General features: G+C 36.6%; 1 protein-coding gene across 1 annotated transcript; it reads left to right on the top strand.

Moving 5' to 3' along the window:
* Positions 1-513: 513 nt before the first annotated feature.
* Positions 514-7,550, top strand: gadd45aa (growth arrest and DNA-damage-inducible, alpha, a). Its single transcript, XM_049476716.1, has 4 exons — positions 514-762; positions 2,428-2,529; positions 3,765-3,993; positions 5,964-7,550. Exons 1-4 carry the CDS (start codon positions 722-724, stop codon positions 6,075-6,077), a joined length of 486 nt encoding a protein of 161 aa, XP_049332673.1. The 5' UTR covers positions 514-721; the 3' UTR covers positions 6,078-7,550.
* Positions 7,551-12,735: the final 5,185 nt, after the last annotated feature.

Raw genomic sequence — 12,735 nt, 5'->3', positions numbered from 1 at the left:
TAAAACAGCTTTTCATAACTTCAGTACTTTACTTAGCGTAAAAAGCACTAAAATGTGGTGCATTGTGTTTAATCTGGCAGCTGTAATTTACGCAAAATACGTTTAAAACGCGTAAATATGCTAAATCATAACTTTTGTATTTTACTGATTTATTCCCACCAATGAACAGCGCGAAGCGGCATGCCTGGGCAAAGACAGAGAGCTCGTGACCGGGCATGGATACAAGTCACGCCCCACCACTGCAACGAGCCAATGAGAGACGTCTCCTCTTGTTGCCACGCGCGCTGACTTGCTGCGACCACCAATCACAGCGCCGCTTGAAAAAAAAATAAACCCTCATTATAATACGCCCTTCGCAGGAGTCCAGAGCCTGAAACTGGAGTAAGCGGTAAACTGTTGAAGCTGAAGATGATTTAAATACATCCAATCAGGATTAATATTCTTTTTTGCTCTGGTATCTTTGTTTGCATACAGCCAATCAGGATTAGCATGCAAATTTAGAGCGTCGATCCTAATTTGCGTACAGCCAATCAGCGGGAGATATGCAGATTTTGACAGCTCTGAGAAGGATCTTTATCTGTATGTTCTCAGAGCCGCGCAGGAACAGAACGATCTAACCGGCGAAAAGAGCAGAAACGAGCTAAAAACAGCGTATTTTACCGGCTAGTTTGGACCTTTTAGATCGGATTTACCTCAATCCGTGCTGGATTATACGAGAAACATGACTTTTGAGGACTTTAACGGAGAATATCCTGTGGAAAAGTGAGTAAATGTGTCTTTTTCCGTTAATATTTCGCGTGCACGCGCCGTTTTAAAGCAGTGCAATGTGTTTAGCAAGCTAATTAATCAATATTTCTAAATTGTGAGATAAATGTATTGCTTTTTACTAGAAAAATAAGGTTTATTTAAGCCTTTTAGCTACTTACAACCTATTTAACTTGCTTTACCTTCATTACTATCTAGTTATTTAGCTAACTAACCACTTTAGCAACCTAGTTTATTACCTAGTTAACTAAAAGTTAGCTAAAATAACAGGTTTCCTTGGTTAAGGTATCTTGTTGCCATAGTTACTTAACTTAAGTTTATATTAGCAAGTTTACATATTTATGTGCATGCAAAACAATAGGTTTGGTTGGGTATTTTTTTTTGCTGTTTTGGTGGTTGGTGTGGTGTAGTGGATAACACCACCACCTGACAGTGAGCTACTATGTGGGAGACTAGGTTTCAATTCCCGTTCTGGGTGACTATGCTATGCTATGCTATGTATTTTGTAATTTGGGGAATTTTTTAATTGCAAAACTAACTAGAATTTGTAGTTAGTTCACAAAATTATATTTTGCATTATGCATTTTTTATGTTTTTGCATTGTGCATGCAGCTATAGCTGTATATATGTATTTATACACATTTTACCTGCATGACAATTAGGGATGCACAATAATATCAGAATTATATCAGTATTGGCGATATAATTCTATTTATTTTTTATTTTTATTTTTTCAATATAGTTCCGAATATCAATATGGACCACGCACTCAAGTTCAAAAATTGAAATTTCACAATGCACAATTTATCGCAATATTTTGGCATGCAGACAAAATGTTTTACTAGCGTTAGGTTTAAATTGCTATTTAAATACCTTCTAATGCAAAACATAGAGATTTATAGTCTTTTTTTTTGCTGCACGTCATCAAATTAATTAAACAAGATTTTTTTTAATACTCTTTAATGAAATCTACAGCTGGGGCATCGATCATCAATATGCATATTAAAGCATATTTTCAATATGATAAAATATATCGGTAGGTCATAATTGCCCAGCTCTTTGGCTGATATTTCAAACTGATACTTGCTGACGTATTTATTGTAAAAGCTAGTTTTAATTATTTGTATTAGTTTTAAAGTTATCTTTAATGTGTCTAATCTCTCTGTAAATGTTTAATATCGATATCGGCATCTGCTCAGAATACCCACATCGGTGCATCCCTTATGACATCATCATCTTTTTAACCTTTTAAAAGCATTTATCTTTAACCAAATTGACTAGGAATATATAGGAATGTTTGAAGGAAGTTGTGTTAAACAGAATCCAGTGTTCTAGTTGTTGGAGATACAGTATCTCACGTGCTCTAAACAATATGTTTTTCCTGTATGTACTGTATTTACTGTAACATGAATCATAAACTGGCTTGTTTTTATTAGCTAAGATTAATTATTTAAAGCACTTGCTTCCTTCTTCTTCTTCATCAGACGTAATGTTCCTCATTGGTGCTCCAGCATGTATCTAGTTAAAGCTATCTAGTGCACGTGCATTTTTATATAATTATTACCCCAATGTTCCTCATCTTGTGCTTTCTGCTTGTGGTATTTCAGGATTGATTTTTTCTGCACAATAACTCAAGTTCACAGTTTTATCTTCTTATTTCAGGATGGATTCTGTGTCCAAAGCTCTGGAGGAGGTCCTCAGTGCAGCTTTGCTCCAAGGCTGCATCACAGTTGGAGTTTATGAAGCGGCGAAGTCGCTAAATGTGTAAGTTGGCATCAAATAAAGTGATAAAGAAACTGAGATTTAGAAGGGAATAAACAGAGTTGTAAAGTAACTCAATACAAATACACTATCTACACTTTACTGGAGTAATTATTGGTTAGCTTCTAAATTTAAAAATAGCCTCGTTATGTGCAGAGAAAAAAATGCCCTCCATCAAGACCTAAAACAAACTTAAAGAAACATAGTAATGGCCCAGTGCATCTCTAGTTGCTTAACTTTAGTGTCTTTAGTGTTCGTGTTGCCTCAGCCTTCCTCTCACCATCAGCGTATCTCTCGAGTGAAGGCTGAGGCAGGGTCTTTTTGCTGGTTCAATGCGGGCCAGCTGGGACAGACCGGGGCTGCACGTCATGGTGTGGGGGGGACACGTTTCCCCTGCCTCCACACTTTGCAATGTGAATGTATATATAGTACACAAGCTGGAACGTTTTAGGTTCCAAAATTAGGTGCGTAAATAGGAATGGAAAGTTTATTGTCTTTAAAAGGGTTAATTCTTTTGTTACGATTAGGCCTGTCACAATAATTACATTAACGACTTATCGTACAATATATTGGCATAAACTCAATTATTTTACTTATCGAGAAAGGCCCATAAATGTAATGGCCTAAGCTTTCGTTCTTAATGTTAGCATTAGCATTTTTCCCCTTACATTACTTTCACTTTATATTTTAAGTAGTTTTGAAACCAGTACTTTTTTAAACACTTTTACTTAAAGAGTAAAAAGCTTGAGTTGATACTTCAAGTTCAACAGAAGTATTTTTATTTTAAACCCTAGTATCTACAGTATACTTCTACCTCAACCAATCCATTAATCAATCAACCTTTATTTAAACTCAGAGTACAGTGATAAAAATAAAAACAGCATAAAATAAAAACAGCATTAGAAAAAATTAAATCAAATAAAAACAGCATAAGACAGATGAATAAATAAAACTAAACATAAACACATAAAATACTAAAATATAAATAACTATAATTTAGCAACAACTAAAAAAAAAAATAAAAGAAAAGGAACAAACCAAGATTAAATACAAAGTTAACTAAAAAAAATTGAGTGACACCAGTGAGCTGAGTTTTAGTGATTCCTGTAGTGAATTCCAGCTTACTGGTGCTGCTCTGTAGCTAAAAGCAGTTTTTCCCAGAGATTTTTCTACCTACAAAGTAATAATCAGAGATATGTTTATGTTAAATGAGTGTTTGCTTGTTGTTTGGTGCTCAGGGACCCTGATAACGTGGTGCTCTGCATCCTGTCCACCGACGACGAGGACGTTAAAGACGTGGCTCTTCAGATTCACTTCACTTTAATCCAGGCGTTCTGCTGTGAGAACTACATCGACATCCTGCGGGTGAAGAGCACCAGACGCCTGGCCGAGATCCTCGGAGGAGGAGGAGGAGGAGGAGGGAAGCCTGGAGGAGAGCAGATGGACTTCCACTGCGTCCTGGTCACTGTGAGTAATAATACCATTGATTAATTAATGTATTAATTGGTTAATTGGTTGATTGGTCAATTGGTATGATTGACACATATGTATTGCAAGGTAGCTCTAGTTTGCAAACATTTCAATTTCCAAAAAGTGTGAAACTACCTTTAAAAGTAAAAATAAATAAATAAATAAATAAATTATCCACTAATTAATATATGATTGATTGATGTATTAATTGGTTAATTGATTGGTTAATAGACAGATATGTATTGCAAAGTAGCTCTAGTCTTCAAACATTTCCATTAAAAAAAAAAAACACCTGCAAAAAGTAACATAAAACTACCTTTAAAAGTTAAACGATTACGTTTTTTATTTACTGACTAATTTACTGATTGATTCATTCATTCATTCATTCATTAATCAATATATTGCTAGGTAGCTTTAGTCAGCAAACTATAAACATCTAACACCCACAAAAAGTACACAACTAATATGAAACTGCCTTTAAAATAAACCATTTAATATTTTATTAACTGATTAATTTATTATTGATCGATCGATAGATACCTGTTAACAGGTAGCACTAGTCGGCAAACGATACATTTCCAACATCTACAAAAGGTTTAAAAATAAACCATTACATTTTTTATTCAGTAATTAATGTATTTATTTATTGAATGATTGATTGGTATTAAATGGTTAATTGATTGATTATGATATACAGATACGTATTGCAAGGCAGCTCTAATCTGCAAACATTTCCATTAAAAAAAAAAACATCTACAAAAAATACACAATTAGTGTAAAACTGCCTTTTAAAGTAAACCAGTTAATTTTTGAATTACTGATTGATTGATTGATTGATTGATTGATTGATTGATTGATTGATTGATTAATCGCTTGATACCTGTTGCTAGGTAGCTCTAGTCTGCAAACTATAAACTTCCAGCATCTACAAAAGGAACACAACTAATGTTAAACTGTCTTTGTAAATAAACCATTTTATTTCTTATTTACTGATTAATTGATGGATTGATGTATTCGTTAGTTAATTGATTTAACTAACAACACTTGCAAGAAGTACACAACTAAAACTGTAAAAACTGCCTTTGAAAGTAAACCAAAAAAGCTTATTTGTTTATTTTTTTGTTTATTCATTGACTAATTAATTGATTAATTGATTGATTGATTGATTGATTGGCGACTGCGAGATTTAGAGTAGCCGCACACTTACACCAACCCTTACTATAAGTGTGAGCTGTGAGTGTGAGCAGGTGTGAATGTAGGGCAGGAGGCTGAAGGGCACAGAACATGTCCCGACATGTCCTTTAACACTGAGCCCACACTAAACACACTCAACACACTCAACACTTTGAGCCTGAGTAGCCCTAAAAATAGCGTGTTTATTACATAATCGTATTAAATCTAGTAATTCGCTCCAAAAAGAAAACTATATAAATTTACTAAGTGTTAAATTCAGTGAATAATTCTTTGGAAATGTACAAATTATTATTAGTTTGGATATTTCAAACTGATGCTTGCTAACACACACATATATATATATATATATATATTGAATTAATTGTGCAACACTCTCCGCACTACTACAATTAGCCAACACTGGTTGCTTTCCTTTAAAATTCATTGATTTAAGCTAATTTTAATTGTTATTATGAGTTTTAAAGTTATAAACTAACATACTGGGGTCTCTTTGTAGTCTCTCTGTAACCTTTTAAATCTTTAAAAGCTAAAGTTAAAGTGCACTTTAAACAGTATTTAATGCCACTACATATATATTTTCTATCAATATATATATTGTTTAAAAATACATTTTATGGAAAAATTAATTTTAACGTACTTTTAATGCTCTTAAGTAAGTATACTTCCTTTTCACAAGGGTACCCAAGATTTAAAACTTAACAGTGAAGTTTTTTATAGTGTGATCTGAGTTTAATCTTATCTTTTTCTCTCTTTTTTCTGTGTTTTATCTACAGAGCCCACGTTCCTCCACGTGGAAGAACCCGTCTCTCTGGAAAGTGAACGACTTCTGCCAGCAGAGCCGCGACAGGGACCAGTGGGTTCCCATCATCAACCTTCCAGAACGATGAAGAACCGAGACTTTAAAAAAGAAAAGCCTCTCAAAAAAATGAGAAAATGTATTGAAAATGCAAATCCCAAAAGGCCCCGCCCCCTCCGGTCGCACGCGGTTCCAGGAAGTTGGACGGCAGCGCGGGGGAGGGGCTTTTTCGTCTCCGGCGAAAGAAAAAAGTCAAGGTGACTCAGCAGGTTTTTGTTTTTGCTTTTCTTGCGAAGAGTGGAGGAACTCGGCCAACACTCTGACTCCGCCAATCATGAATCAGAGCCGGAGAAATCTCCGAGATTATCTCAGGATTTCTTCAGGATTTTGTCAGGATTTCTTCAGGACTTCTTTAGAAGGAGCTCCACCACAGAGGGGCCTTTGTGTTTTGTGTTTTGGATGAAACATGAAAGATACAAAAATATATATAAATATATATATATGAACTTTTGCAAAGTCACTGTTTGTATTTTCAGGAAATTGTTTGTTGTATTGTTTGTAATACAGTGTAGCGTTGATTTATTATTATTATTATTATTATACAGTGTGTTAACATTTTACTATTATTTAAACGTTAATAATAATTTTTGTAGAACAAAAGGGGAAAGAGATACTGAACCACTGAAATGCTTTACTTTAACTTTTAACTTTAAAATAACTTAATTGTTCTTTCTTTATTTTTTTTCCACAGTACATTAAATTATTATTTTATTAAATGTATTAAATAATATTAATTTAAGAAGAAAAAGTCAAAAGTATTTATATGTTAAGTTTAAGTTAAACTTTTTTATACTGTTAAAACCTGCAGGCCTGTGAATGGTACTTTTGATGTATTTTGTGATGCAATAAAGTATATTTTGAAAAAAACAAGCAAAAAAAAAAAGTATAATGCTTTTTTTCGCAGTGCAGATCTTTCTACTGCCGCTTTCTGGAAGCACGTCTCACTCTCTTCACCTCCACACACACAAATCACCGGAGTGTGATCACACTCCGGCCTCGGTGAACTTGGTGACTCCCTATTGGTCCAGACAAAAGCCTCCCCGAGCCTCTGGTCCTCATTCTGCTTCAGTCAGCGAAACTCTGTCCCCAAACCCATTCAGCTGTACATCAGCTTCCCTTTTCAGCAGGTTCAGCTGCACAGCGCTGTATTATATAGCTTTTGTAGTGCAGCCTCCCATCACATACGGCCTTCTGTGACCTTTAACTTTGAACTATTTAACTACTTATTTAAAGATCTCAATGCATCGTGTTTTCATTCATTTTAAAATCTAAAAATAGTCTAGTTGTGGTAAATCTCTAGTATGAATGAATGCCATGTGAAAAAAAGTGTTCCGGTGATCCGGTTTAACGCTGCTTTAGTCTGGTTAAGAAGTGGGTTGTGAGAAAACGACAGAATTTCAGCTTTTGCTCATGAATATTCATACATGCACAGTATGTATAACAGTCTTTGCAATGTCATATGTTACTTTACAACATGTGTAATAAAGTGCAGTTCAGCCACTGATCTAGTCTTAGAGTCTCTGTAAAACACCAAATCCACCGGAGATCCTATTTAAACCTACAGTATCTTACACACACCCCAGGGTGGATTTTTACTTTTAACTGGTGTTAAAAGTAAAAATCTCAATTGTATTAGGCTGTAGGTTCCATAGACTAATTCTAACCAGTTGTTCCTTATCTCTGAATTACTGGGTAAAGCATATAAACACTGATGTGTTATTCGCACAAATAACACAGGAATGAACAACTAATGTAAAACTGGCTTTTTGTTTTGAGCTATTCAAGCTAAAATTAGCTAACATTAGCTTATTCCGACAATTGCAGCAACACATCAGCTTGATTTCTGCAGGTTGAGGTTTTGAGGTACTATCTTGTGGATTTTAGGGGATTTTAGCATAATACCTTAAAATGACTGTAATAAGCCTTTATAATAACTCCTAAGTACTTACAGCAACATTATACTTATAACACATTATAAACTACAAGTATAAGGGTTAATAAAAAAAGGGCTTACAATGCCTTATAATATCTGTTAATAAGAACATTGTGCAGTGTAGTGTTGTAATGCACTATAACATTGGTATATTTTGGTATAATGCATTATAGTATACAGCTATGATTTCTCAAATTGAGCTTTTAAATAAGCACATAACACATTATAAAGCCTTATATACAGACATATACAATATACAATCATAGCTTCTGATGTGCCATATACACTGTGCTATAGTGCATTACAATGCTACATTGTACAATGTTCTTATGAACAGATATTATAAAGCATTATAAGCCAATTTCTTTATAAACCCTTACACTTACACAGTTTATAATGTGTTATGAATGTCGCTGTAAGTATTAAAGTAGTTATTAAACAGGTTTATTATAAGGTGTTATGCATGTCAAATAATGCATTATGAATGCATTTATAATACATTATGAATACAGGGTTCATAGAAAGTGTTACCAGAGTTCTCCACCACAGTAAAAAGCTTTTTAAACCCAAGTATCTACAATATACTTCTACCTACATGAAAAGAGAGAGAGAGAGAGAATTGGAGAAGGGAAGCTTGTGCAATCCTCTTTCGCCCACAGCAGCAGGACGTGGGTTGGGTTATGGGATGTGATGTCAGAGCTGATGCAAAGCAGGCAATCCCCAACAGCAGCAGCAGCAGCAAGTCATGATCACGAGCTGCCGGCCACCTTTATACACAGAAACCTGGTCATCCTGAATTCCTGGACTTTAAGCTTTAGTAGAAAGAGCCAGAGTCATGTGATCAGACTGAGAGGCTCTGCTGGAGGGTTTCAGTAAGGAGGCCACGCCTCCTCTCGTCTGAAGTGGCCTAGTACTGGAGTAAAGAGGCCTGGAGGTCTAATGATGACATATATGTGTGGTTTTATTTGCCAAATTCATTTGTACAAATTGTACAAATATTATTTCCAGGAATCAGACCCCGTTTCAACAAGGCAAGCAAACCAATCCATCGCCTAGATCAGGGGTGTCCAAACTTCTTTTTTTGTTTGGGGCCAGAGGGAGAAATATATTTGAAGTGATGGGCCACAGACTCTATAATGAACAATAAATAATGAAATATACCACTTTAAATAATACATTTTCCTGATTACTTTCATTTACACACCATTTTACTTGACTTACTATCTTTATCTTTTACAGTGTTGTGTAAACTAAGATTTTTCAAAATGATGTTTCATTTCAAGATGTCTCTTAATATTAAACTCCTTAAACTTAAACTCTTTGGCCCGTTTTTCTGCGCTAGAAATGCGCACTCTCTCCGCTTTTAGACTCTTTGGCCCGTTTTTCTGTGCTAGAAATGCGCACTCTCTCCGCTTTTAGACTCTTTGCCCCGTTTTTCTGCGCTAGAAATGCGCACCCTCTCCGCTTTTAGACTCTTTGGCCCGTTTTTCTGCGCTAGAAATGCGCACTCTCTCCGCTTTTAGACTCTTTGGCCCGATTTTCTGCGCTAGAAATGCGCACTCTCTCCGCTTTTAGACTCTTTGGCCCGTTTTTCTGTGCTAGAAATGCGCACTCTCTCCGCTTTTAGACTCTTTGGCCTGTTTTTCTGCGCTAGAAATGCGCACTCTCTCCGCTTTTAGACTCTTTGGCCCGTTTTTCTGTGCTAGAAATGCGCACCCTCTCCGCTTTTAGACTCTTTGCCCCGTTTTTCTGAGCTAGAAATGCGCACCCACTCCGCTTTTTTGACTCTTTGCCCCATTTTTCTGCGCTAGAAATGCGCACCCTCTCCGCTTTTAGACTCTTTGCCCCGTTTTTCTGCGCTAGAAATGCGCACCCTCTCCGCTTTTAGACTCTTTGGCCCGTTTTTCTGTGCTACAAATGCGCACTCTCTCCGCTTTTAGACTCTTTGGCCTGTTTTTCTGCGCTAGAAATGCGCACTCTCTCTGCTTTTAGACTCTTTGGCCCGTTTTTCTGTGCTAGAAATGCGCACCCTCTCCGCTTTTAGACTCTTTGCCCCGTTTTCCTGAGCTAGAAATGCGCACCCACTCCGCTTTTAGTCTCTTTGCCCCATTTTTCTGCGCTAGAAATGCGCACCCTCTCCACTTTTAGACTCTTTGCCCCGTTTTTCTGCACTAGAAATGCGCACCCACTCTGCTTTTAGACTCTTTGCCCCATTTTTCTGTGCTAGAAATGCGCACCCTCTCCGCTTTTAGACTCTTTGCCCCGTTTTCCTGAGCTAGAAATGCGCACCCACTCCGCTTTTAGTCTCTTTGCCCCATTTTTCTGCGCTAGAAATGCACACCCTCTCCACTTTTAGACTCTTTGGCCCGTTTTTCTGCACTAGAAATGCGCACCCACTCTGCTTTTAGACTCTTTGCCCCATTTTTCTGTGCTAGAAATGCGCACCGTCTCCGCTTTTAGACTCTTTGCCCCGTTTTTCTGCGCTAGAAATGACCCGCGGGCCGTAGTTTGGACACCCCTGGCCTAGAGCCATGAGCTGGTTAAGAACTGAATGCAACGATAAACTGCATGAGCGCCCCTTTTTAAATTCTGTGACGGTCAGTAGAGCTTAGATTCTCTGCCTGATCCCGACCCAAGGTTTCCCACCGCATTCCTGTGATGTGGGCGTTTTTTATAAATAAAGCTATGGTATAATAATCTATAATTATCTAAAATCTCTAACAAATTGTGTTTTAAATACAAACTGCACAAGTCAGAATGTTATGACCATGAGCTCCTCCACTCGCAGTGTTTAGCTGTTCTTCAAAAAAAAAAAATAATAGGTCTATGCTTCTTCAGTGTTGCAATGTTAATTAACATCATTCTGAACAGATATCGCTCATTCAAACATCTCGGAAATGTTTTTTTAAAGCTCAGTTTTAACCCCCTCCTTACTAAAAAAAATGTTGGGTTTAAATCGTGCTTGGGCTCGGGCTCACAAAGACTATGGAAGACTATGGGGCAGATCGGGTAGGGCACGGGCAGACTACAACTGCATCAGAATCCCTCTCAAGTTGGCTCCTCCCACTAGTTGCTGAAAGTAGCCAGCCAGCCAGGTTTGTCATTCCTGCAGCCGGCAAAATATGAAACTTCAGCAGTCATGAATTATGAAGGAGATATCCATCAAAAAATCCAGAAAAGAAAAAAGAGAAAGGAAGATTTCCATTTTGCTTGTGTTTCTAAGGCGATTAATGTTTGGCTGCTGAATTTTGTACCTCATAATTTAGAATTAAATATCCAGCCAGAAAACATGCCTCAACTTTAGTGCAAAGTTGCAATAGTTACAATTATAGTATTCGAATTACAAAAACATGAAGATCAGGTTAATTGGATACTCTTAACTGCCCTTGTATGAATTGGCACTCTGTGCTGGATCAATTCCTCAGTGCCCGATGCAGTCCTCCAGGTGGACGGAGGATTCCGGTTGAGATTACGCTGTACACGATTGGCTCCAGTCCTCAGCAGTGCAAACAAAAGCAATTTATCAAAAATACCATCCTGTTAATCAAAGTCTACCAAGTGGGCAAATCTGAGTCTTTGAGTGTGTCGTAAAGAGTTAAAATACTAATGTTTTAACTCAATATTTGGTGGACTTAACCCTAATTTCAGGCGTCTTTGCATGCCCTCCACCAGTCTTACACACTTTTTTTTTCATAGGGCAATAGAGGAAGCACTTTTATTCAGTCCTCCAGGTGGACGGTGGTTTCCATCCTGCTTCTCTTGATTCAACAAATTGCCCTCTCTTAAAGTCTATCAACTGGGTAAATTCGAGTTTTTGAGTGTGATTTAAAATAAAAGTTGTTTTAACTCAATATTTGGTGGAATAACCCTGATTTCATGCGTCTTTGCCTGCCCTCCACCAGTCTTACACACTTTTTTATAGGTCAGTGGAGGAAGCACTTTTATTCGATCCTCCAGGTGGACGGTGGTTTCCGGTTGAGAGTATGCTGTGCACGATTCAAGAGACTACTTCAAAATGATCAGGTTAAATTTTTTTTTTTTTCTATTTATAGGTTTATGTTTGAGTAAAATTGTTTAATAGCATTGTTGTTTTATTCTATAAACTAAAGACAACATTTATCCCAAAATCCAAATAAAATATTCTCATTTAGAGCATTTATTTGCAGAATAATTTACAAAAAAAAAGAAAAAGATGCAGAGCTTTCAGACCTCAAATAATGCAACGAAAACAAGTTCATATTCATAAAGTTTTAAGAGATCAGAAATCAATATTTGGTGGAATAATCCTGATGGTTTTTAATCACAGTTTTTTTTCATGCATCTTGGCATCATGTTCTCCTCCACCAGTCTTACACACTGCTTTTGGATAACTTTATGCTGCTTTACTCCTGGTGCAAAAATTCAAGCAGTTCAGTTTGGTGGTTTGATGGCTTGTGATCATCCATCTTCCTCTTGATTATATTCCAGAGGTTTTCAATTTGGTAAAATCAAGGAAAAACATCATCAAGATTATGATCAGTTTAAATTAAATGTGACTATTTATGGGTTAATGTTTGAGTAAAATTGTTTAGTAGCATTGTTGTGTAACCTGTGAACTACTGACAACACTCATCCCAAATTCCAAATTAAAACATCGTCATTTAGAGCATTTTTTTGCACTTATTATTTGTTGAAAAAAACCTGATTTCATGCATGCTTGCATGCCCTCCACCAGTCTTACACACTGCTTTTAGGTGCTTTTTGCTTACGCTGCTCC

The sequence above is a fragment of the Astyanax mexicanus genome, chromosome 4, assembly GCF_023375975.1.
Source record: "Astyanax mexicanus isolate ESR-SI-001 chromosome 4, AstMex3_surface, whole genome shotgun sequence".
Taxonomy (NCBI): domain Eukaryota; kingdom Metazoa; phylum Chordata; class Actinopteri; order Characiformes; family Acestrorhamphidae; genus Astyanax; species Astyanax mexicanus.
Note: the sequence above shows the minus strand (reverse complement) of the source record. Positions and strands in the feature narration are given on the sequence as shown.